The sequence below is a fragment of the Otolemur garnettii genome, unplaced genomic scaffold (genome assembly GCF_000181295.1).
Source record: "Otolemur garnettii isolate 467f Iridium unplaced genomic scaffold, OtoGar3 scaffold00119, whole genome shotgun sequence".
Lineage (NCBI taxonomy): Eukaryota > Metazoa > Chordata > Mammalia > Primates > Galagidae > Otolemur > Otolemur garnettii.
The window spans coordinates 386,417-414,236 of record NW_003852514.1 but is presented as its reverse complement, the minus strand read 5'-3'; the positions used below and the strand labels follow the sequence as shown (position 1 = coordinate 414,236).

Below are 27,820 nucleotides of genomic sequence, written 5' to 3'. Positions count from 1 at the left end.
TGACTTTTGTTGGTTTAAAACCTATTGTATCTGCGAATAAAATTGCAACACCTGCTTTTTTCTGCTTTCCATTAGCCTGGAATATAGATGACCATCCCTTTACCCTGAGTCTATATTTGTCTTTTAAGGTAAGATGAGATTCTTGTATACAACAGATGTCTTGTTTGAGTTTCTGTATCCAGTCAGCCAATCTGTGCCTCAATTTAAGCCATTCACATTGATTGAAATTATTGATAAGCCTGATAAAATTTTAGGTATCGAGTTGTTCAAAAGTCGAGTGGATGTTTTTAATCCTTTTGCCACTGTAGAAGTTGAAATTTGATCAATAGTTTCTGAGTTAGTTTACTTTTGTGGTGGAGGATTACACTGGTCATTATAGAGAATAGGTCTGAGAATATCCTGGAGAGCTGGTTTGGTTATGGCAAATTTCTTCAACGCATGGATGTCATTAAAGTATTTAATTTCTCCATCATAAATGAAACTCAGTTTAGCTGGATACAGGATACTGGGCTGAAAGTTATTTTTTTTTTTAAGAGATTAAATGTCGATGACCACCCTCTTCTTGCCTGAAAGGTTTCATCTGAGAAATCTGCAGTTATTCTAATACTCTTCCCCTTGTAGGTTATGGTTTTCTTACGTCTAGCTGCTTTCAAGATTTTCTCTTTCATATTAACTTTAGTGAAGTTAATTATGATGTGTTTGGTGGATGTCTTATTCTGGTTGAGTTGTGCTGGGCTTCTGAAGCTGTCTGCAATCTGGATTTCAGGATCTCTTGACATATCTGGAAAGTTCTCTTTCATAATTTCATAAAGAAGAGCCTCTGTGTTTTGTGAAGCAGCTTCGTTCACTTCAGGGATTCCTATAAGGTGAATATTAGTTTTCTTCAAATTATTCCAGAGGTCTCTGAGAGAATGATCCATTTTTGCTTTCCATTCCTGATTCTCCTTGAACACTTGGACATATTCAGAAGCTTTGTCTTCTACATCTGCGATCCTTTCTTCTGCCTCCTGCACTCTGTTACCAAGAGATTCTACCATATTTTTCAGATCTTGGAGGGCTGCAGTTTCTTGTCTTAATGTTTTAAAATCTTTGGTGGTTTTGTCTTTGAATTCGTTGAATTCTTGAGTTAACTTTTGGAATGCTCCTTGAATTTCTAGTTCTATCTTTGCCTCTATTCTATTAGTCTTATTTGCAATCCAAATTCTGAATTCAATTTCTGACATCTCAGCCATCTGTTTATAAAGGGGATCTTCAGTTTCATCTGCCACATCCTTTCTTGGAGAGGGGGTTGACCTACTCTGGTTATTCATACTAGCAGCCACATCCTTTCTTGAGGGGGTTGATCTACTCTGGTTATTCATATTACCAGAGCTTTCCCACTGATTCCACCCCATGATTGTTTTACCCCATTTGGCTTTTCCCCTTGAGGTTTGTCAAGTACCCATAGACTTGGGACCTGCTTGATGTGATGGGGCTAAGTGGCTCTGTCTTATTTTCAGCTGGTCTCTGTCCTACCCTAGTGATTCAGTTACTCTTGGTTGAAGTCTCTGCTGTGGAAAAATACCAGCAAATAAGTTGTCCCGCCCCTCCCAACAACAATTTGGCAAGGAAAATCAAACCTTCCCTCAACCATACACCCAGGGTGCCCCTGTGAATAGTCCCTGGGTGGTCTGCCCGGTTTAAGGGGTCCAAATCAGTTGTCCCAGTCAGCACCAGTTTCAGGTGGAAGAGTTCAAAAGTCTCCAGCAGCTAGATACGAGTGGTCTGCTCACAGCTCAGATATACCTTGCTCCAGTGCTTTGTGAGGGCAAAGGGACCCACCCAGCAAATGGCTTAGTCTCGGAAGGTTAATACTTCTTTCCCCATCTTGCACCCAGTCACTCGTAATCCCCCAGGTCTGTGACCCTATTCACTCCAGTAGGCAGCTGCTCCCGGGGTTTACGACTGCCAGAATCGCCCGGAAATCTGAGTTCGGCAGGGAGGCCTTGTGTGTTTCAATTAGGCTTCTGTCCCAACTAGATTCTTCTGCAAGTCAGAGGCTGCTAGAGCTGATGCAAACAATTAGAGTTTACACTCAGGTATTAATCCTCGCCTCTGCCTGCCCACTGCCTTTGTCTCAGCTTTCCCCTGAGGACGGGGATGCTCGCTGGGAAATTTGAGTCCAGTCTGGCAGGGGAAGAATTTAGGCTTTGGAAGTTCTTGCTGTTCCAGCCTCACTCCTTCTGTCCTGTCTGAATTCTTCTGCAAGTCAGAGGCTGGTAGAGCTGGTGAGGAACTCAGCTCTGGGCAACAAGCAGTCAGGGTCTACACTCAGGTGTCAATTCCAGCCTCTGCCCACCCCTTGCCTTTGTCTCAGCAGTATTCCCCTGAGGGCTGGTGCTAATGGTCTCTTTACTTAGGAAAGTTAACCAAGTCCGTTCGCCTGTGGCTGCTGTCCAGAACCTCTGGCTGCCCAGAGAAGCAGGGCTTGCATATCTGAAATGGTGTCAGTTCGTAGCTCAGGATGCCACTGTTGCTGTATGGCTTCCTCCAAGCCAACTTTCTTCTCCTTGCACCTGTGCCACAGTCAGCACAGAGCAGCACCAGCCCTTTCCCCCTCCACTTCTCTCAAGGAGATGCCCAAGAATCTGGACTCCATAGGTAACAAACCCCCAGACCTTGGGGTAGGTGGGTAGAGAATCCTCGGAGTTCAGTGTTGCAGGTGGGGACTATATACAGTTTTATACAGTTTTACAGTTTTATGCCTGGCAGGAGGGTGCTGTGGCATGCCAGCAGGGGTAGGAGGTCCAGTTTTTAGGGGGTCTCTCCCATGGGATAGATTGGGAGGAAGTTTGAACTCTGCTCGCTTATTTGCATGGAGTAAACTGTGAGCCCTTGTTGTGGGGAAGGGGACTCCTGTCTGCTTGGTAGTGGATTTTGTACCTTTTGGTTGTATTTTTGGGGTCGCAGCTCGCCTCAGGAAGGTTGAAGTATGCTCTTCAATCTTCTCTCTTGGCTCTGCTCCAAATCATCAGCTCCCTTGCTAAACTTCTGTCCTTTAAGCTCTTTCTGGACAGGAGCTTCTGTAAAAACTGGCTGTAGTCTGCCATCTTGGCTCCACCCCCTTTGACACTCTCTCAGTAGCCATCTGCAGAAAAATGAAACTAGACTCCTATTTCTCACCATTTATAAAAGTCAACTCAAAATGGATTAAAGATCTAAACATAAGATCTGAAATTACAAAACTACTGAAAGAAAACATGAGGGAAACACTCGAGGACATTGGTCTAGGCAAAGATTTTATAGCTAAGATCTCAAAACACAGGGAGCAAAAACAAAAATAGAGCTACCATATAATCTAGCAATTTTACTACTGGGAATTTATCTAAAGCAAAGTAAACAAGTATATCAAAGGGATACCTGCACCCCCACATTTATTGCAGCATTAGTCACAATAGCAAAGATAAGGAGCCTAAGTGCCCATCAACATGTGAATGGATAAAGCAAATGTGATGTGTGTACACAGTGCAGTATTACCCTCCTATACAAAGAGTGAAATCTTTCTTTGTAGCAACATAGCTGGAACTAGAAGTCATTAGGTGAATTAAACCAGGCACTGACACACAAGTATTATATGTTCTTACTAATGTGTGCAACTAAAAACATTGATCTCATAGAGTTAGAGAGAGGAATGATAGTTACCAAACGTGAGGAGAGTGGGTTGAAGAGACGATGGTTAATGGGTACAAACACAGAAGGGGTAAGTTCTAACATTTGATAGCAGGGAAGGATGACTAATTAACAACAATGTATTGTATGTTTCAGAATAGCTAGAAAAGAGACTTGAAATGTTTCCAGCATATAGAAATGACAAATGCTTTAGCTGATGGATACCCTAAATACCCTGACTTGATCACTGTTCATGTAACAAATATCACATCCACTCCGTAAATATGTATAAATACTGTGTTTCAATAAAATTTTCTTAAAGTGAATTATTCTGAAGTGGGCATTCTCAGAGTGATATGGGGACACACAGAAGGGGGATATCATCTTGCAAAAAGAAAGTTAGCTGCCTTTGCAGGGAATAGGTGTTTGTGTTGAATCTACAGCAATAGCAGGAATTTGCTAAGTGGGGGAAGGGAGCTGTGCACAGCTTGTTCTAGGACAAAGATAAGTGAAAGAAAACCCTTCAAAAAATAGGATGGCTAGAATCTTCTGGATCTTTTGGGTCTGGCTGGAAATGTGCCTGAAGAGATAGGTGGAACTAGACAATGAAGAATGGCCTTATTGATAAGATGACAGTATATTTTAGTATTCAGATCAGGACTTGAAAATGAAGGGAAGCTGTTAATTATTATCCTTGGACAGCAGTCATAAATAGACACATGAAAGAGGAAACGGGAGGCCGGGCTGCTCTGTGTGAAAGCAGTGTTAAGGAGTTTATACTTTCAGCAGGGTAACAACATGTCTAATTTGATATTACAAAATTGGCCTTAGGATTAGCAGTGTGGAGAATGGGGTGTTGGAGATGAGAGTGTGTTGGGGACCTGCATGTGGGGCTCGTTTAGGAAAGCGACTTCAAGTAAGAGGTCATCTGCTCCAGCAATGATAAAAGGATGATTTGAGAGGTAGTAAGATGGATAGAATGATAGAACTTACTGACTCTTGATTTCTTGTATGGGGTGTGAGACAGAAAAGTAGAACTGGATGACTCTTACTACTCAAGCTTAGATGTCTAAATGGTCTGAGGGTAACTTGACTGTTTTAATGGAGGTTGTCATCTCTCCACACTTGTAAGTGAAAGCCAGCAGCCTAGCTTTCTGGTAGTTAATACAGTGTTTGTATTTGCTAAAGGTGACTGAAATTTTCAGGCTTGTAATTTTCGTTTCTGTCATTTTAAACTCAGTGTTTACCTTTGCATTATTTCATTTTAATTCTGCACTATTTAACAGTGTTTCTGTTCTTTTATGTTGAAGATTTTAAGATCTTCATAATATTTCTAAACAGCATATCCAGAATTTCATGCTGCCTTGAAGTCAGACTTGAAGTGTATCCATCATTTTTTTTATTGTAGGATTTTTGTTTTAAGCTCCTTTGCTAATATTTGCCGAGATTGTTCACCTAAGATCTAAAGTCCTCTTCCCCCATTTATTTAAGTAGAAGCATATTGTAATGGCTGTCATTAATTAATTTCCCCCCAAACAGTATGCAATGAGGACATATTTTCTTTTCTTTTTTCTTTTTTCAGAGACAGAGTCTTACTTTGTTGCCCTCAGTAGAGTGCTGTGGCATCCCAGCTCATACCACCCTCCAGCTCTTGGGCTTAGGCGATTCTCTTGCCTCAGCCTCCTGAGTAGTTGGGACTGCAGGCTCCCACTACAATGCCTGGCTATTTTTTTGTTTTGGCTGGGGCTGGCATTTTGGCTGGGGCTGGTTCAAACCTGCCACCCTCGGTATATGGGCCCAGTGCCCTATTCACTGAGCCACAGGCACTGCCCAAGGACATATTTTCATAGCCTCTTTTGTCAGGGAGGGGACTGATATGCTAGGTAAGAATGATGTATTTAGCTTTTGTCATCAGGACCATAAATAACAAAAAGAGTCTTTATGGTTTGCCTATTTTTTTACTCAACTGTTCATCTAGCCCATCATACTAGGCTCAACAATAGAGAATACAGTTGTTACTGTGGGAGAAGAGAAGGTTGGAAGGAAGCAATGGTTAGGCTCCCTCCTCACAGAATAGTAGTAAGGCTGGAAGAGTTCCCATTGCTTCAGCCTCAGGAAGTTCTTGGCAACCCTGGGGAGGGCAATGGAGAAGGGTGGGCAGTGGACCATTGCTGTGGTGCTCAGGAGTGAAAGGGATGGAGGCCCAGGGGCACTGAGTTAATGGCTCTCCTGAGAAACGGGCTGGAGTCCTTATATCTTCCCTTTTGCTTCTCCTGAATCCATATTTTGGAACTTTTCAAGAAAGCTTCACAAAAGTTCTCCAACTTGCAAATTGCTTATCAATAAGTTTATTCCTCATCTGGAATCAAAGAAGGACTTAATGCTAGTGATGAGAACTTAGTACAGCAACTGACGACATTTGAGAGTGTATGGTTAAAGGTGAGGCTGTGCTGGTTTTAAAATAAATCAGTGGGGAAATAAATGTTTGTTTTTGATTTTGTTTTGAAGAATGGTAGAAAACCTCCGATTGGGTATTTTTTTTTTTCATAAGCTTCTTAAACCCAGATGGAAGTCTTTCTTCCCTCCAGGGTGCATCATCAGGGAGAGTAAAATAAGCAGTAAAATGGGCTTTTCCCAAGTATGAAAGAACAGACATTTGCTTTTCACACATGGAATGTAAGTGTGGGCTTGCTTACTAACTGTGACTAAAGAGCATGAAGCCTCGTAGGCAACCGTGTGGATGTTGAGATTGCTAACTAGTGGATCTCTGCGACTCTTATTCATCCCACTCTGTCCGTGGGGGATGCAGCATTTGTGAAGGAATCAATTATCCATTTGTTAGTCAGAGGAGCCTTACAAATTATACATTAGCAGATTGATTTCTTAGGTTCACCGTTGGGGGACCGATAGCTTAAGGTGGGATGATGAGGAGTGTCATGGGAAAAGAAGTTGCCACAAAGAACACCACTAAAAGCAGCTTTCGAAGTGACCGTGAATTTATTCCTAATTGAAGAGCTGACATAATCCATACTAAGTGTATTTATTTCAGGCATTTTACATTAGGTAATTGATTATCACATGAGGTGTACATGTTGGTAATTTTATCTTTTCTTTAAATTTAAGAACTTGGGACCACCTGTAGTGGTCTTAGATTTAGAAGGTATGTGCTGGCTTTCACCCCCTCCTGCTTACTTGGACTTCTTTTTTTATTCCATTAAGGAAACATTTTTGTATGTTCTGTAGTGTCAGCTTGACATTATTGATTTTTGAACAAACTCACTTATATTGTCCAGAATTCCAAACATGTCTCCATTAGGAATAAAATTGTAGCTAATGGAAAATACAGCTGAGGCCATTTTTCTCTGGTTATCTTTCTCTGGCCTTTTTCCCTTTTTCCACATCTATTTTGGTATCCCCTCTTTGCAAATGCACACCTCAAATTGTGTATTTAGATGTGACACTTTCTGCTCATCAGCTGTTATGAAAAATCAATTGTTTAAGAAGTACAGAATCTTAGATTACCAGGCTTCCATCCAATTTTGAGGATATCTTTATACCCTTTCTCTTTTTTGTTTTTTTTGCTGCTATTTGTTTCTTTGTCTTCAATATGTAGAAATGGCAGATACGTGCACACACACATATATATGTGGCATTTGTTCCTATTTATAAGAAAAATGATTATGGATGGCAGGCCAGTTGCACACACCGTTGATAACTATAATCTTGAAATACTCTTGTTCTTTATTAAATATTATGGAACCATTACAGAAATGGAATGTGCATAGTGATGTGATTCACTTACCACTCAAAATGAAAATATGTGCTATAGATTTTTAGAATGATAGCTTTAAATATTAGTATTAATTTTGGTTTATTTCTGTTTTTAGATTAATGAATTTGCTATGTAGCCATATTTTTTAAATATTTATCTTTTGATTACAAACAAAGTAAATATTTGTTGTGGAAATCAAAACACATAGAAAGTGGCAACCTAAATAATAACAATGTCTTAGCAGTCAGATATAACCTAAGCTAGTATTTGGGAGTACTTACTTCCAGACACATACATGATACAAGAACCTGTAAATACAGTAATATTTGTTAACAGTGGGGCATACTTACCTGGAGATAATCAAAGTTCAAGGTTTGAGAGCACAGTTCCCCAGACTACTAAATCTGTCCAAGACTCTGACACCAGCTGCAAGTTCTGAGGACTCCACAAAGCACCCTCATGTTTGGTAGTTGGGTAGAAGGCTCACAGAACTCTCTGCAAGCTGGCGTCCTCCCAATAACAGTTTATTACAGGGATGGATAGAGGTCAGATATCCAAAATCCCCCACAGGAAGAGAGAACACATAGGCAGGATGGTTCCAAATGTGAAGCTTCTGTTTTCTCCTCGGGATGTTGCTCTTTTGGCATAGATGTGTGCTGACCGGAGAAGCTCATTGAAGCAAGCCTCAGCGTTAAGGATTTTAATTGAAGCCCTATTACATAGGTGTGATTGATTGGTCAGTTATTCATGTGGTTGATCTCAGCTTCCAGAATGCCTGATACCACTCTGACCCAAAGCCCACACTTTAAATCACATGGTTGGTCTTTTTGGTATGGCCAGCGCCCACCCTGACACTATTTCTTGGGTATGGCAGACCCACTTTATCATCTGGTTGGGTAGCCCTCTGATTTAGCCACCTGCCTATCAATTGTGACATAGATTACTTCCCACATGCCAAAGGCAAAGGCCAGACCTCTCATTGGACAAAGCCAAATACTTTATTATATACATGTTTTTTCATAATACATTTTTTTAAGTAATTAAAAAAATTTTTTGAATCCTTGATTTCAGAAATTTAGATAATTTCCATTTCTCAGTATCTTACTAAGGAAGCCTGTAAAAGGGTTTTGGTGAAGTTAATCTTTTTGTTTCTCCTTGGTTATACAAGTAATGCATATTTTAAAGAATTTTGATATACATTGACAAATACTCTTCAGAATCTGTCCAAATTCATTCGATTTACTACCAGTATTATAAGAGCAGTGTCCATTCTTGTGCTTTCTTGCCCAAACTAGGCACTTAAAAGATCTTTGCTAAGTCCAAAGGTAAAATATCTCATTGTTTAAGTTTTCATATGTTTTTTATTATTGAGGTTGACTCTTGCTTATCTACAATTTATACTATTTCTTATGTGAATCCACTGTTTACTTGGTTTGATTTTGATGAATAAAAAATTCAGATTTCTTCAAAAAACATTCCAAAGAAAATTTTAAGATATATGATAAGGTGGAAATCTGGTTGCAGTTTGTATGCCAAAGAGCAAATATCCTTAAATCTATAATGACTTCTTATGAAGAGCTGACATTGAAGGAAAAAGTTGGTCTTCTACATTTTCTGGAAAGCAGCAGCCAAAGAAAGATGGTAGAGCATTTTGGTGTTTGCAAGACCATAGTTAGCAACTTCCAAAAACATAAACATCATGAGTACTTGGAGAGATGTGGTAAGGAAAGTAGAAAAAGGAAAACTTCCCTTGAAGAAGTCTATGAAGTCCCATTAAGCTGGTGCAAACAGATGAGGGCAGTGAACACCTCAGTCTCTAGGCCAGTGATCCAGCAAGTCGCTAAAAAATTCACACAGGAATTTGAGGTGGCAGATTTCTAAGCATCTAGTGGTTGGCTCCAGAAATTTAGAATGTAACCCAAAAGTTTTATGTTGTGAATCCAATGAAGTTACAGTAGAAGTTGTGGAAGATTTCATCACAAAGTTCCCAGACGTCACCAGAGGCTGTCTCAGAATTCCAACCTCTTGACCCACACATCATCAAAATGCACTAGTGAGCCCAGCTCCTGCAGTGGTCATCACTAAAACACAAATGTGTGGAAGCAACTTCCATCTATTGAATCACTCTGGATGCTGTCCTCTGGATCAGTTCTGCTCAGAATAAAAGGTTATCAAGTAATGATACAGAAGTGTTTTAAGAAAGCTGGATTTGTCAGAACTCAAGAGCACAATGTTTTGGCCTCATCAGGCGGTCCATCTCCCATGGCAGAAATCAGAGTAGATTTTGAAGGTTTTGTTGCAGTGGAAGATGAGATAACAACCTGTGATGAACCTGACCCAGAAGCAGTTTTCCAAGCAATATTGACCAAAGTACAGACCAGAAGAAAAGTGCATGAAGCAGCTGATGAAGTAGAAGAAGCAAGTGAGGATGACGCAGAGACTCCACAAGAGGATGCCAGGCATCTGATAATGCAGTTGGAATCATTTGCTGTGGGAAAATGCCCACGTATGCTGAGTGGTGGAGCCAGTGTGGAGAGTGCTTTCTCACTTAAACATTTGTACAAAGAATAAGAATCAAACCAAGATTAAATATTTTCTGAAAGAATAATTAAAACATGAGAAAACAGTAAATGTATTGATTTTGTATGATACCGTATGATTTTACTGTGTTTGGATTATGTGTGATTTTGTATGATGTTCTCTAATAAAACCTGTACAAGACAGGAAAGTACATGTACCTATCAGTACAGTAGGACTAGTTCCTCCTGTTCGTCACCTCCACATGTTGACCAGTTCATTACAGTCTGTGGGGTGGTAAACTTACAGAGGCTCTACTGTATTTGTAGTCTCACTTTAGAACAGAAGGGAAGGATGTAGTAAATAATCGGGTACTAAATACCTCGTTTTCTAAACGAGTCAGTTAATGCAATTGCATTGATTTTGAGGGAGACATAGTTTAAGTATAATTTATAATAATTTAAAGATAATTGCTAATAAAATAAGAGTAGAATGAATAACATGTAGTTCCTGGATAGAAAAGAGAAAGAATTTGAGTGAAAGAATAAAAATGAAATGGGGAAAAATAATTCTTAAAAACCACAAAATAATGTAGTAACAAAGATAGTGTTAAATGGACTAGATATTCTGTTACTAAAGAGAAATAGCCTCAGATCTGAAGGACACATATTCCGCAAAATGATGGGAGTGAAAAGTAAAGATGTGAGCAAAACTACACCCAAAAAAGCCAAACAAAAATTGTTTGCAATAGAAATATGACATATAAAGTAGAGTTTAAGGTAAAAGCATTACTCAGCAGAAGGTATATTTATATTGATTACATTTACTAATTAAAAGGAAGATAACAGGATTGTGTATACCAGTTTTACCCTTCAGTATGCCAAATTGTAGGACATCTAATACCTAGACCGAAATTCATTTTAGATTCATGAACAAATGAATCTTTTATCTGGTTTAAAACTTGTTTTCATCAGTTTTTAGTGGATGAAGAAGAAAACAGTAAGTATATAGAGAAATAATATAAGTAGTATGATTAAAAATATGTAAGAGCCTTATTTTATGCTCAAATATGGATTATTCTGAAATTATGATATCTTAGGTTATAAATAAAATTTATTAAATTTCTAAAAATGGATATTATGTTAACCACATCGCTGACCACTATGTAGTCATGCTAGAATTTATTAATAACTGATACATAAGAAAATACACTGTTAGCCTTAGAAATGAAACAAAATAAACTATTACTTTCCTCAAAAAAGAATTAATTATTAAAATACTTATATATTATCTTTTAGTCTTTGGTTTGTGGCCAGTGACAAATAAGAAAGCATTTTATTACATGATTAACAATGAGTAAACTACAATTATTATGCAATATATTAATGTCAGGAAATTAGAATAAGGTTAACAAAATTGTTCTAAAGCAAAAGAGAAGAAATTAATAAGGAATAATAGAACTTGATAAAATAGAAAACTTTTTTTTTAATTGTTGGGGATTCATTGAGGGTACACAGAACCAGGTTACATTGATTGCTTTTGTTAGATAAGCACCCTCTTATAATTTTGTCCTGCCCCCTCAAGTTGTACCACATCCCTTGTCCCCTCACCCCCTCCCTCCTTCCCTCTCTTAGCTCTCCCCATCTCCCACTCCACACCCTGTGCTATGACCTTAATTGTCCTCATACCAGAATTGAGTACATAGGATTCTTGTTTCTCCATTCTTGTGATGCTTTACTAAGAATAATGTGTTCCAGATCCATCCAGGTTAATACAAAAGATGTAAAGCCCCCATCTTTTTTAGTGGCTGAATAGTATTCCATGGTATACACATACCACAGCTTGTTAATCTATTCCTGGGTTGGCGGGCATTTAGCCTGTTTCCATATTTTGGCAAATGTAAATTGAACTGCAGTCCAGTACAAGCATCCCTGTGGTAAAAGGATTTTTTTCCTTCTGGGTAAATGCCCAGCAATAGGATTGCAGGATCAAATGGGACATCTAGTTTGAGTTCTTTGAGGGTTCTCCATACAGTCTTCCGAAAAGGTTGTTTTAGTTTGCAGTCCCACAAAAGTAAAGCAAATTGATTCATGGAAGCATTTTACTTCTATAAAAAGGCCAGTACAACTGGTAAACTTGAGATACTGATAATCAAAGAAAAAATGGACATAAAATATTTATATATATGCAAGATACTGCTGTGTATATTTCTTCATATTTGTACATATGAAATAGGAAAAGGTACCTACCTCATATAATTGCTGTGAGAATTGAATGGTAGAATATGTATAAAACTCTCTAGGGTAGGACATATAATGACATACAGTAAATACTAACTAATTATTAGTAGTTGTTATTTATTATTGTATAATATTATCATTATTAAAATATTGAAAAAAATTTTATTCCTACAAATTTGAAATGTGCTCTTTTCTTGGACAGTACAAGTGGCTGGATTGAATTTAGAACATTTGAGTAGCGTAACATTCATGGAGGAAAAGTGAAACAATCAAAAAACAAATCCCCAAGTCTAAGAAATAACTCATTGAAGATGTTGGTCTTGGACATTTTCATGAGCAGGTTCTTTCTTATTTTCTTAAATTTATAGTGTTTTTTATTGTCAAATGTAACTGTAAAAAACACATAAAATGTTTATAAAACAAAGCCATCGTGTATCACTGTGTCAAGAATGGACCATGTGACCCTTCCTAATCGTTTTTCCCTCTTCCCCTTAGAGGTAACCACCATACTGACCTTTGTACTAATAATTTCTTAGCTTTTCTTTTTAATTTTAAACCTGTATGTACATTCCATATGCATTATAATATAGTTTTGCCTATTTTTATATTTTGTGACAGAAATGAGGAAGGATGCTTACTACCCTTGCTACTTCTAGAATAAAACGTAAGACCTCTCTCTGAGAGGAAGTTTAAAATTTTAGAGACACTAAAATAGACCTGACTCAATGGAGAAATGTTCCATGCTTACAGATTAGAACATTGGTTCTCAACCTTCCTAATGCTGTGACCCTTTAATACAGTTCCTCATCTTGTGGTAACCCCCAACCATAAAGTAGCAACAAAAATAATTTTATGGTTGGGGGTCACCACAACACAAGGAACTGTATTAAAGGGTCGCGGCATTAGGAAGGTTGAGTAGCACTGGATTAGAAAGATCCATATTGTAAAGGTGATAAAGGGAAAGCTCTCAACATTTTACCAGTAAGTGCAATATTTTGTTAGCTAGTGGGAAGATTCCCTTTATGAGATTGAGGGTTTTTTCTCTTAGTGTGCTAAGAGTTTTTACCCTGATGGGTAAAAATGTTTCCAAAACTTCCTGTATCCATTGAGATGATGCTATGATTTTTCTCTTTTCCTGATACAGAGGATGATAATGATTAATTTTCCTACATTAAACCAGCCTTGGATTTGTTGGAATAAACTTGGCCTTTTTCTATGTGGCTTTGTTAATAGTTTCTTTAGGATTTTTCCCATTTATATTCATGTCTGAGATTTGATTGTACTTTTACAGTTAGTATTTTTTTTTTTACTTTTACAGTTATTGTAAGGTTATATTGACTTGATAAAATGAACAGGGGGAATTCTTTTTTATTCTTTTCTCTAGACGAATTTGTGCATGATTGGACTTTTACTTCTGTGAACTATCTCTTATGAAGTTAATATTCTAATGAGTGAGTTTGATGATAAGTAAGATAAATAAATATATAGTAAGATAGTGGTAAGTGCTAAGGAGGGAAAAAAAGAAAAGAAAAGCAATGTTTGGGTAAAATGTTGAAATTTTAGATTGGCGGCCAGAGAGTCTCACTAAGACGATTCCTGATGGAGAGCAGGTGGACAAGCAGCGCAGACACAGGGCAAACAAACACCGGCGATGGCCCTGGGGCTGGAGAGGCAGCAGCAGGGCTCAGGACTGGAACAGAGAACTAGGGGCAGAGGAGGTGAAGTCAGAAGCTGGAGGGAGGGTGGAAGCCAGTTCATTTAGGAGTGTCAGGTCATAGTAAAGACGTCAGCTTTTATCCTGAGATGGAAGGCCACACGAGCGTTTTAAGCAAAGGAGTGACATACTACCAACCTGTTAACGGTGTCACTGTGCTGGCTTGTCGACTTAGGGCAGGAGGAAGTCAGCTAGTTAGACTATTACTGTGATCTGTACAAGCAAGAGCAAGCGTGGCTTGGACCAGGACAGCATCTGTGTGAGTGGTGAAACGTGGTCAGAGTCTGGATGAATTTCCTCTGAAGAGGTGATAGGAATTGCTGACAGACTTGCTATACAGTGGAAAAGAAAAATAGGAGTCAAAAATAACTCTAAGGTTTCTGTCCTGAGCAGCTAGAGGAGTGTAGACATCATTAACTGAGATGGGGACCAACATCAGGCAGAGCTCCTAGTCCCCTGTGGAGGGGACACAGGGCTCTGAGTTTTTAATATGTTTTAGTTGAGAGCCTTATTAAGTATGTAAGAACAGATATAGTCTTTTTTTATTGTTATTGATTTTTGCTTTTAATTGAATAGGTTGATAACATTAAGTGGAAGATTTTATATAAAAACTTGGATATGGGGGGCAGCACCTGTAGCTCAATGGAGTAGGGCGCCAGCCCCATATACCAGGGTTTAATCCTGGCCCTGGTCAGAAATTACAAAAAAAAAACAAGTTGGATATGGGGCTTCTCTTGGGCAATGGTTAGATTTGGCCATATGTGGTGCATTTCTGCAGGCAAGGCCAGCTCCTTACAAATGGGACATGTGCTCCAGTTTGTCACCACCCATTCCTTCTCCCTCCTGGCTTTGGTCATTCTGTGGCCTAGAGGCACTCAAGTGTGCCATCCCTGGCCTAGAGTTTCTTAGCACATCACACTGCATTGCTTTTTGTTTCTTGGCAAGGTTGCACTCTAGAGAATAAATAGGCCATTTGAGCATCTGAGTTGTTTTTCTACAAGTTCAGGCCCTCTTGGGTAAGGGAGATGTTCAGGGCCTCGGGCTTATCACAAGGACAGTCATTGGTTGACCATCTGGCTGTAATTTCTTTGTTTTTCTCTCTTTCTTCTTCTTCTTCTTCTTTCTTTTGTTAAATAGATTTATTTTGCTGTGGAATAGGGAGAGGTGCAGTCTGGAAATAGAAATTTAGGAGTTACTCCATGTTCTGGAAGAGAATATCAGTGTTTTGAGTAGATGTTAAAAAGAAGAAGTACAAGGACTGGACCATGAGATACAGAAAGCAGTAGATGATGAGTATCCAGCATAAGTAGGGTGACCAAACGTCTCGATTTTGGTAGGACAGTCCCGCTTTTCAACAATCTGTCCCCTGTCCCGAGTTTTAAAAAAGTCCCGATTTTTGGAAAGAATGCACGACGAACGGGGCTGGAGAATAAGAAGGGAGTATATGGTTTTCGGCCGCCATATGGCTATTTCGCCAGAATATGAGTTTTATATTATTTTTGTTAATTTTATAATGTTAAACTGTAATAAATAATTGCTGAGAAGTGATTATCGAGAACTGCTTATCAAAGTTTGCCTTGTTGTCAGGCCCTGCCCGGCGCCGTCCCCTGCCCGCCCCCACTCCGCCCCTCCCCCCCATGTTGTCCCGCCTTACAGATGTTAAAATTTGGTCACCCTAAACATAAGAGACTGAGAAGGAGCAGCTAGAAAGTTAACAGGAAAAGCAGACAAATGCAGTGCCCTGGAAGAAAAAGAAGGTGTCACCAGCAGCTCTGTCACATGCTCTGATGAGCTGAAGTGAATTAGGACCCGTCAGTGGCATTATGTTTAGGAACACTGGAGTCAGTTCATCAAGAAAAGCCCGGGGGTATGTGAAAAATTGTGCCTGGGACTTATCTTACCCAAACATGCCAGGCACATTCTGTGTAATTAAATCAATGCTGAATTGATACAGGCGTGGACAAACAGACCGTGATTGAAGCTCAGTGTTATCTCAATGCACATAAATATTTATTATATAATGAACATAGTTCTCTTCAGGAGTGGAAGAATGGATTATTTAATAAATGGGGCTAGCCCAACTAGGTACCCATTTGGGAAGAAAATAAAATGAATTCTGAAAAGATAAAAGACTTAAATATAAGAAAGAAAGCAATAACCATCTTGCAAAAAAAATAGGAGACTACATATACAATGTGTATATATATTCAGTGGGTGAATATTATACCTCTTACCCAAATAGAAAAGAGCTTTTATAAATTGATAAAACAACAAGCATGTTAATAGGGAAAAAATGAGTAGGAGATATGAACAAGCCGTTTACAGAAAGCAAATTAATTGGCCAGTTGACTTAAGAAAAATGCCTAAGTTTATTAGTAGTCAGGAAATAAATCAATGAATATTGATCACTGGCAGAAAAAAAAAATAAGAAAGAGAACTTTTATTGGCAGCATAGATGTGAAGGAAAGAAGATTCTTATACCTCTGAGGTATGATTGTTTTTCTCCCATATCACTAATGTGGTGGCATAGTGGTTTCTATTCAGGGAGAGACATATTGTATGAAAAAAGTGGTTTATTTGCACTTGGAATACCATTGTGTGACTTAGCCATGTAGTAGAACCAGGGCTTAGTAGGCAACTCACATAAACTCCCAAAGCCTTAGTTTTTTCATTGTGTGGTGGATATAACCATCCTTAGCTGACTGCTTTCCCCTGAGGTTGAATATCAAATAATGTTTCTGCTAGGTCTTTGGAAATGATATGGTATGTTAACAGAAGGTTAGGATGGGCCATGAGATTTTCAGTACCACCATCAAGAAAAATTACATAAATTTTGACATGTATATAAAAGAAAATATACTTCTAAATGTAAATTGTAGCAAAGAAAGGCCTTGGAAAGGAAGCTTGGGTTTCGGTTTTGTTCGCATTACTTGCTGTTCAGTAGAACTTTCTGTAGTTATGATCGGGCTCTGTGATCTTTATGCATTCCAATACTAGTCATGTGTGGTTGTTGAACACTTGACGTGTGTGAGTTCAACTGAGAAACTCACTTTTTACATTGTATTTATTTTTAATTAACATTTAATTTACAAAAAACTACATGTGGAGGAAACGTAGACTACACACACCTACTAAATTTTAATTTGAGGCAGGTTACAACTGGATACCAAGTAAATTACCACCAGAAGCATGTGGAGGGTTACATCTGCCAAGACTAAAATGGATATTAAAATGTTGTTTGGTGAGCCAAAGATAAGAATAAGGAAATTTTAACAGAAGATGCACAATTTGAGGGAGTGTGTATCCAAAGAACATGGAAGCTGAGCATTCAGATTTCTTAACCAGAAGTCCAGGCCTGCTGGCCTAGGTGCCTTCCCATCTCAGCCTTCGCATCATTTTCACAGATTCCTTGCTGCCCACCCCTTTGCAGTCCTCTGGAGGTTGTAGCTCTGGCTCCCTCATTTCTCTGTCTTGTTATTCTCTGTCGTGGACTTCAGTTTATTTTCCTGTAAAATGGGTCAAATATCTTATCTCCAAGGACCTTTCTCTTCTAACATTGTAGGAACTTTCAAGGAACGCATTTATTTTTCATGGAGTGCATCTCCAGAACATTACTTACGCCATGATTTAGAGAACAGGATGAGAAAGGATTCTGTAGCCAACTGTGTCACCATGCACTTGGCAGTGTCCTTTAGCAGCATCAATCAGTGGGTGGCCCTTTTGAGGTCTTAAGAGTTTTGGTCTGCCCTGACATTTGCTTAGTAGCCCTGAGATATATTCTAGTTGAGGATCCGGCGTTCAACTCTGCATATTTCTATTTATCTTTTCAACAAGCCACGTCATTTAAGGTTAGATATTTTAAAAGGTAATTTGCAGGCTCACGTTGTAACCGCTTGCAGGCTTGCTTTTCTTTTCATAGTTTTGTTTCTACTGTGCTTTGTATGAGATAACTGGACACTGTCATTATTCAAGAAGAAAACAAAGAGTTTACTATTTTTTAATGTTGTCAACATTCACTGATTTTGACTTCTATTAGAAAGTCCCCCTGTATGAATATTTTAGTAGGTAAACAATTGGAGACTAGCAAATGGGAAAACAATAAAAAATATTTAAAGTACAATTCTGTATTTACTCTTTGAAAAACACATCCAAAGTAGAAAGCCTAGTTCCTCTTGTCACAGGTTTTTAAATTTGAAATTGCTCAGAAGGGTTGGGAAGGAGGGCATGTAACAAGGTTAGTTAACGTCAGTTAGACCCTGTGGTGTTCCCCAGGCAGTACTAAGCATAAAATAGAAATTAAAAGTTCATTTACTAATTTATACAAGAGAAGAATAAATAGATTGGCTTGTTACAACTTACTTACATAATGATTTTTATTTTGACCTTTTTTAAAAATGGATTTTGGTTGAGAAGGATAATATTAGAGGTGTGTACAGAACAGAAACATTCTGTGAAAGAAGTTATATTTTAGCTGGGGCTTCAGGTATGAGAAATAGATAATTTAGGGAACTCTTTAACTTTGCACGCTTATTATGTGTCTGGTAACAGTTGTATTTGCAAAATAAAATATATTGGACTCATGCATCTAAACTAACAGATAATTTCTGTCCCTTAAATTGTATAAAAATTAAAGATATTTGATTGTTGTATATTTTCCTGAAGTTTTTATATGTCTTTTTTTTTTTTAAGAGTCCTGTGAAGATAAATCAGATTAGCCTGGATGAAAGCGGAGAACACATGGGCGTATGTTCAGAGGATGGCAAGGTATGGTGAGGAGGTGGGCACATTGAAAGTTACGCTTCTGCATCAAGTACTGTGATTTTCGCCAGCCCCAAGTGATTGGAGAAGTACTCTGCTTACTGTATACCTGCTTTAAGACAACCTTATAATTTTTTTTTTTTGAGTATTGGACTTGCTTCCGATTGGTCATAATTAAAGTAAAATATATTTTGCACAAATGTGCCTTAGGAAAAGTAATTACAAGAATGTCAATAATATTACTGGTATTAAGCTGATTAACAACTGTGGCAGGGTGACGTGTCACCTTAATCATTACTGCTGTGCCACTTATACTTGAGTGACTAGTCTCCAGTTCCTGCAAGACTGTACTTTAATGCCTTTCTGCCATAAATCCACAAAATTGGATTTTGTGGGCATGATTTCTGTGGGCTGGTGGTTTTCATTTTCACACACAAGTTATGAATGTTTCTCTTGAATTATAGAATCTTTTGATAAGCAATCATAGTTTATCAGAAAAATAAAGTGTCTTACAATGGCCACATTAAATAAATGCAAAATCAATATATGTACAGTTTTCTAAAAACCTGGCACCTACTTCCTCAACCGAGGACATACATCATTTGAGCAGTGTATAACTAACAATTATCAGCCCTTCTTGCTGATGTTGAGCTGTGACATTTAGTGGTTGTGGTGATTGATTTTCCACTTATAAGAATGTCTTTTTTGTTTTTAAGTCAATGGAAGTCTTTTCTAATGTCGGTTTGCAATGATAAAATTCTAATGCACAGTGTATTGAAGCTCCTTTTCTAAAAGCAAGTGCATTAAGACTCATTATAGATCCTTACGTATTCCTTACTGAGTAGAGCAGATTTCCTAATCTAATTTTGTGTTTTTTACATGCTCTAAATTCAGTGGGCCATTAAGATGGGTAAATTAAAAACAATATGCTCAGTGTAAAAGAGATACACCTATTAAATGTTAACAAAGGCAACATGCAATACTCTTGACAATACAAGAATGCATTTTATATATCTAAGCCTAATGTTGCCCAGATTGCCCAGAGTCTTTTGAAACAGTAATTGAACACTAGTGCTTTTCAAAAAGCACTATCAGATTTTACAGTACTTTCTGAAATTCTGAGATTGTCACGATTGTCAAATTAAAGGAGGAGCTGGTTTGTGTAGAAATTGAGAAAAATTATTCACACTATTCAAACATTTTTGTTTGCATGTATTTCTAAAGAAAATGTTCATTTTGTTTTCTTAAAGGCAAGGAATTCTTTCAGCTGATGTCAATTTAATTGGATTAATTTGGTGGAAGAAAATATTTATTTTTTGAATTAAAAATGAATTTTTGTTAAGATACTACATCTAGGAATTTTCAGAGCTTTAAATGTTGAAGAATTATTATTTCCTGCATCAAAGTGGAGTATTTTAACTACTCAAGTGGTTAATGTGATGACCCTCAGGTATCTCCTAGTACCTTGCTTCTCAAACACCTCTATTTTCCTATTTTATAAAATCTATAACTGACATATTTTGGGGTAGTACCATGATATATTTTGGAAAATGGTTGTCTCATATTTTTATTAGCACTAACAGAATTGAAAATAAATCTTTCAGTGCACATGTTTGTGTTACCTGGCTCCTACCTGGGGTTGCTCAGTGTGGTGAATTGAGAAGCTGGTGTAGAAATGACTTGCTAAAGTGGTTAGTGATGATAAAAATTTATTGAGAAATAAATTCCAAATATCTAGGTCTCATGCATGTTTACATAGCCATTGTTATTTTTTTCTTTCTTTAGTGTGTTCCTAGAGAATTATTTATTTGAGTTATTTTAATGATAATCTTTGATGTTTTAATTTTAGAGTCATAATTCCAGCATTTGTTTAAAATAGCTCACTATGTCACTCTCGGTGGAGTGCGGTGACATCACAGCTCACAGCAACCTCAAACTCTTGGGCTTAAGTGATCCTCTTGCCTCAGCCTCCCAAGTAGCTGGGACTACAGGTGCCTGCTACAACATCTGGCTATTTTTTGTTGCAGGTGTCACTGTTGTTTAGCTGGCTTGGGCTGGGTTCAGACCTGCCATCCTCTGGGGATGTGGCTAGTGCCGTAACCACTGTGCTACAGGCACTGAGCCAGCCTTGCTAATTTCTAATCTTTTTCTTCCATTTCTTTTCTATGCTTGAGTTTTAAATTTTGAAATACACACATATGTTGTGTGTATGAGGGTTCACTTTCAGCTTACTGGCAACTGTTTCTAGGTAACTTTTAGGATAAGTCCGTACAAGGCTTATTTTCTCATTTCTTGCACATCCATGTATTGCCATTATACATAAACTAGATCTAATTCGAGATAAAATCCCAGGTTGAAATATTTTCTCAGTTTGGGCGATGCTGCTCCCTTTTTCCTGTTATTTGCTTTTGTAGACATGTCTGAGGTCAGCCTACTTTTGTTTTCTTGCAAAACCTTTTCAATTTTTTTTTTGTCCTGCCTTGGAGCTTGGACTAATAATAATAATTACAACAACATCAATGATAATAAATGGTTCTTGTAATTCAGTTTGCTAAGTTATGTCTCATTCTGATCTCTTTTCATTAATTTTGTCTGGACTACAGTAAGTCCTTTTGATCCATATACTGAAGTATTGTTTTCATTTCAGGAAAGTTTGCTTCAGTTCTAATTTTGATTATTGCTTCAGTTCCATTTGTTTTCATTTCTTCAAAGAAATTCAATAATATAAAGCTGGAGGCAGTATTGCTTAGAGGCTAAGAGCGTGGCTCTGTATTGCCACTGCCTGGCTGGCATTCCCAAGGTCGTGTTAAGCTGGGTGAGTTGCTTGGCCTGCCCATGTCTCACGCCGCCTCTCTGCAGCTGGGTGGTGGGCTGCACACGGTTTACTTCTTACCCCCCTGCAGTCTGGCCTCTTCCTCTGCCCCATTCTCAGACCTAAACTTTTCAAGGTAAGAGGTGAATGAATAAGCACTATTCATCCTTCTTCTTTTGAAAATACATAGGTTGCGAGAAAAATGGTCATATTGTCTGACACCCACATAACATCTTTTGCTCTCTCATTGTGTTTATCCTTCTATTTCTCTGTTGTCAGGAGGGGAGTCTCTATTTGTTGATTCCCTGTGCTGATTTGCTTTTCTTACAAAGTCAGTGTTGTTTCTTACTGCTCTGTGGAGTAGAATTTTGTTATATTTTACATTTTAATTAATAGTTTTCCTGAAATCGATATCTCTGTTATCATATTAACCTAATATATATATTTAATTTTTTAAAAAATTAATAACTTCTTAAACCCTTTAGAATTTTAAGCAGTGTGGTCTAGTGGTTAGGAGTGGATTCTCCTACCACTTTTTAGCTGTATAACGTCCAGTGAGTTATTTCTACATCTTTGTGCCTCAGTGTGTAAAATGGGGATAATAGCAATACCTCTTACTTCACTGTTAATTAGGAGTCTTACATGAGCTAATAGGTGTACATTGGTTGGAATAGCACTGAGGAGAGAAGAAACACTTTGTAATTGTGAGCTAGTATTACAGTCATTGTCATCATCCTGTTTTTCTGCTCCAGGTTCATAAAGATCTAGTTGTTTTACTGAGTTTGCCAAACAGGTTTCTAATTTTTGGTTGGGTTCTGGTTACTATTAAAACAATTTGAGAGACATGGTTTTCTCCCTATGAGTCTTTGGCATAGTGTTCTATAGTATTTTTGTTAGAGACCTTGAATGTGTTTTCGTTTGCCTGTTTATTTACTCTAGAACAGGAAGAGAAGCACTTTCTGAAACTCAGTTAGCAGATTCAGTGTCTGACTTGCTCTGGCCCTGCTTGTTCCTATTTTGTGTGTTGCAGAATCACCTTTTTAGATCAACAGCAGAGGCCCTAAAATGAGCTCAGCTTCCTCTGACTAGAGGAATTCAGTGAAAGCAGCTCTGCTGTTATCACTCCCTGGTCTGAAAATTCTGCCTATGTGGAGAATATGGAAACCAGCTATCTCCCCCACTGTGGCCCCTTTAGCTACCATTAAAAATGTAAGACAGTTCACACATCCAGCCCTGTTCTGATTTTTAACCTGTTGTTATTTGGCAGCTGGGGGTTGAGAGATGCTATGTGAAGTACATACTAAGTGGAAGGCAGGTATAACATTCGCGGTGTCTCAGTCACCATTCCTCTATACCAGATGGGCTATTGCCCAGTTTTCTGGTTGGCAAATAAATAGATCTCCGTGCTAAAGTGGAATTGCACACCTTACTGTTTGACGAGGGTAGGTTTTCTTTATTTTGGTTAGTATCACATGCCTTCTGTGGTAATCATAGTGGCACTCCAGTTGGTAGATGATAAGAATTCTTCTGAGATTTGGCAGGAGATGACTATATGGTGTTAATTGTTATGTAATTTTCTCTTTTTAAAAAAATATTCAAATTAATATGGGGGTACAGATGATTAGGTTACACTGCTTAAATTTGTTAGGTAAAGTTCAAGTTGAGGCCTTCACCCAGGGGGCTGTGCTATACACTCTTCCATTGTGCCCATTAGGTGAGAGCTCACCATTCCCCCTTCCTCCTCCCCCTTTCCCCCACTTGAATTTGTGGTGTTGTTTTTTTTTTTTTTTTCCCGGCTTATAGACATGTAGTTGTTTATCTATTGGTCTTATTTATTTTTTTAATTGGGTATTTTGAGACAACTTTGGGAAGTTGTTAGGGCTGCTACAACTCCAGCTGTTTTGGATTTTATTAGCTTTAGTTTTATAACTTGGGACCAGCTAGTTTGGGATGTGCCAGTAGTGATATGAACCAAAATATGGAAGATTATACAAATCATCCTTCTACTGATACTGATATAGTTTATGAGTTTGTCTCATGAAGTTACAGTGTTTCCTATACTGAAATAGAATATGAGAACCGTTGAGGAAAATGTTTGGTTAAACATAGTAATAGAAAGTGACCTAGGAGCGCTGTTCTTGCTTTGATGTCTGTGACAGTTATTCCTCCAGCCCCTACTTTGGGGGTGGTAGTGGCATTTTTTGCTTCTGATTGGTCCTCAAAGATAGTACTGAGCCTCAGTGCCTGTTTGCTAAGAACTTCTTTGGTTGTGTTCTCTTTTGCTTATGCTTATCACTGTATTATTTTATCTTCAGTATGGATTCATCATTTCTAAAGGGACATTTATCCTTGGCAATTCATAACTTAGTCTTCACCACTATATCCACAGTGCTGGTGTGGATGTGCTCCTTTATTGATATAAACGTCTTTCTCAACAGGCTCATGTATGATATGTTTATATCTCCTATACTTTTCTGCACAACACACATCGCTTATTTTCTAAAACTCATCTTTAGCCCATCTCTAAGGTAGAAGGAAATGTATCCATTTGAGTGAGTAGTTTGTTTAGTTTCAACTTTCGTCATAACGTCACCTTAATTCAAAGTGTTATATTCACTTTCTTTTCAGTTTGGCAAATATTTAAGGCTTTTGAATGTTATTTTATTCTTGCTATTTTATTCTGTTCTCTTATACTTTGTTTAAAAAGATATCTTTTTTATTTGCAAAAGTCAATCCTGTATAAAGATACGGTGTAGAAGTGTTGGGCTTCAAGGCAGCTGACTGTGTCTTAAAATGTTGGGGTTTCAGGCAGCTGCCTGGGTTTTCAGTTCTTCAAGTGTTCTTGGTTGAAAAATGACCAGACACCCCAGAGTAAGGCAAGTGTGAAGCAAAGTTTGTGAGAAAGGAAAGACAGGTCACAGAGCAAGAGCAGGATATAGGCTTACAGAACAAGTTATGTTCCCCATAGACAGTGAACAGGACCCCATTGTTGGGACAAAGAAAAAGGTTTGAATATGGCCAGGGTTTCTCTTTTATACTGCCGGGGTTGGGCCTGTCTTGAGGCTCAGAGGTTACCTTGGAACCAGAGTCTTACTACACATGCAGACCTCTCATGAGCCTCTCTAAGCCCTCAATGGGAGTGTTTGGACTCCAGTGTAGATTTAAGCTAATAACATGATAATTAGCCTTAAAGCTATTCTAAATCACTTTAAGACCCATTATCCTATTGCTAGGCTGGAAAATCTTTTATATCCTTTTGGAGTTGGCTTGCTAAGTTCTGATTGGAAGATTCCTTCCTCCCCAGATGGGAACAATCACTTGGGACAAAATTAAGGTGGGCTGCAGTGGGATGGGGGTCTGGGGACCCCACTATTGTCCTTCCCCAGGAAAGCTGACTTTCTAACTGATTACCAAGCAGAAAAACAAAGTTTGGAACACCAGGGCTCTGGTCTCAACCCCTCTACTTGCCTTTTTTTTTTGACCTTTGGCAAGTCATCTAGACAAAGTTGAAACAGAATCATCTGTTGAACAGATATCATTTGCTCTTATACCTAGCAGTGTAGCTATAAGGACCAGAGATGTAGAGTGGGGTTTTTGATCTTGGCTACATACTGTCAGTTATGGACCTTTAAAAATATCACTTCACTCCACCAGAAAGTTTGGTGTGCCTGGGCCAGGGTCTGGTCATTAATATTCAGGGATTTTAACTATACCTTTAGGTTTGAGAACCACTGAATTAAAGCACATCGAAGCATTTAGAGATGTCCCGGTTGCTAGCTGTAATATAAGACCATGTTGTGACATTGTTGAACTGAAAGAAATAAATTATAAGAATTTTACTTTGCAGGTGTTCATACTACAGGAACTTTACAAAGGTTGTCACTTGTTGATTTACTTCATTAATATCCAGATGATACAGGACCTTCCTTGCTTTCACCCCATTTTAAAGAAATGACTTGGGGAAGGGTCAAGATGGCAGACTAGAAGTAGCCTGCATTTTCTTCTCTTAAGGAGAAGATCAAGGGTTGTGGGTAGAGAGTCACCCATGGATAGACTCTCCTAGAGAGTGTTGTGAACCATCAGACATGACTAGTGACAGCCAAAGTAAGGTAGAGAGAGGTGAGGTGATCTGCTTGGCATGATTAGAAAGTATGTGAGGGAAGTGTCCCCAGGTGGGGAAGGTTAGGGGAGAGATCCTTGGGGCTCTGTACTCCCTTACTAGACACTGAAGTTCAAGCTGGAAGGGGAATTCCCCACAGCAGCAGGCCTCCAGATTCATCAGGGAACTGCTCGGAGATTGCAGCAGCCTATTACATGAGTGGACACAGTGGGGTCACTGCAACAGGCACCATTCTGTGCTTTTAGACCCAGACTGCCTGGGATGCAGAGCCAGCTCCACTGCAGCCACCTGCCCATTAAGCCTGCTAGATCAGAGAGGGCGTGGGAAGGGCAGGTACATTCACATGCTCTGTGACTGGTGTGGGAGAATGGTTGGGAGGGTGTGTGGCACCCAGTCACAGAGCATGTGACTCCAACCAAAAGGAAATGACTGAAATGTCAGAAATGGAATTTGGAATATGAATGGCCAATATGATGAACGGAATTGAAGACAAAGTTGAAAACCAAAACAAACCCTCCAAAATATTTCAGGACACAAAATAATTTGAAAAACTCAATATAGGTACTAGTTCCTATGTGAAGGTTTGGTAGAATTCTGACGTGAAGTCATCTGGTCCCGGGCTTTTCTTTTTAGGGAGATTTTATATAGTTGATGCTATTTCAGAACTTGATATAGGCCTGTTCAACATTTCCACTTCGTTCTGGATAAGTCTTGGGAGGTGGCATACTTCCAAGTATTGGTCGATTTCCTTCAGATTTTCATATTTCTGGGAATAAAGTTTCTTATGATATTCATTAACAATTTTTTGAACTTCTAAGGGGCCTATTGTTATATCTTCTTTACCATTTCTGATTGATGAGACTCAACATTTTCCAAAATATAGAAAAAGATGGAATACTACCCAACACATTCTATGAAGCAAACATCACCTTGATACCCAAACCAGGAAAAGACCCAACAAGAAAAGAAAATTATAGACCAATATCACTAATGAATATTGATAGAAAAAATATTCAACAAGATCCTAACAAACAGAATCCAGCAACACATCAAATTATACACCATGACCAACTGGGTTTTATCCCAGGATCTCAAGGATGGTTCAACATACATAAATCTATAAATATTATTCATCACATAAACAAATTAAAAAACAAAGACCGTTTGATTCTCTCAATGGATGCCGAAAAAGCTTTTGACAATATCCAGCATCCTTGATGATCAGAATGCTTAAGAAAATTGGTATAGAAGGGACATTTCTTAAACTGATAGAGGCCATCTACAGCAAAACCACAGCCAATATTGTATTGAATGGAGTTAAATTGAAATCACTTCCACTCAGATCAGGAACTAGACAAGGGTGCCCATTGTCTCCATTGCTCTTTAACATTGTAATGGAAGTTTTAGCCATTGCAATTAGGGAAGAAAAGGTGATTAAGGGCATCCATATAGGGTTGGAAGAGATTAAACTTTCACTTTTCGCAGATGATATGATCGTATATCTGGAAAACACCAGGGATTCAACTACAAAACTCCTAGAAGTGATCAAGGAATACAGCAGTGTCTCAGGTTACAAAATCAACACCCATAAATCTGTAGCCTTTATAGTTACCAACAGCAGCCAAGCTGAAAAAACAGTCAAGGACTCTATTCTGTTCACAGTAGTGCCAAAGAAGATGAAAGATGGGAGTTTACCTAACAAAGGGTGTGAAAGATCTCTATATAGAGAACTATAAACTCTAAGAAAAGAAATAGCTGAAGATGTTAACAAATGGAAAAACATACCATGCTCATGGCTGGGAAGAATCAACATTGTGAAAATGTCCATATTACCCAAAGCAATATATACTTTTAATGCAATCCCTATTAAAGCTCCACTGTCATATTTTAAAGACCTTGAAAAAATAATACTTCATTTTAGATGGAATCAGAAAAAACCTCGAAAGCCAAGACATTACTCAGGAATAAAAACAAAGCAGGAAGAATCACGCTACCAGACCTCAGATTATACTATAAATCGATAGTGATTAAAACAGCATGGTACTGGCACAAAAACAGAGAGGTAGATGTATGGAATAGAATAGAGAACCAAGAGATGAATCCAGCTACTTACTGGTACCTGGTCTTTGACAAGCCAATTAAAAACATTGAGTGGGGAAAAGATTCCCTATTTAACAAATGGTGCTGGGCAAACTGGCTGGCAACCTGTAGAAGACTGAAACTGGACCCACACCTTTCA

General features: G+C 38.3%; 1 protein-coding gene across 2 annotated transcripts in view; it reads left to right on the top strand.

Annotated features, from left to right (window-relative positions):
• The window catches only part of VPS41 (VPS41, HOPS complex subunit), a 211,166-nt gene that overhangs the window by 60,656 nt on the left and 122,690 nt on the right, over nt 1-27,820 (top strand). For both annotated transcript variants that reach the window (XM_012809959.2, XM_023517712.1), the window contains one exon: nt 18,581-18,655. In XM_012809959.2, coding sequence (XP_012665413.2) covers nt 18,581-18,655 — 75 coding nt within the window. The remainder of the gene's footprint in view (nt 1-18,580; nt 18,656-27,820) is intronic.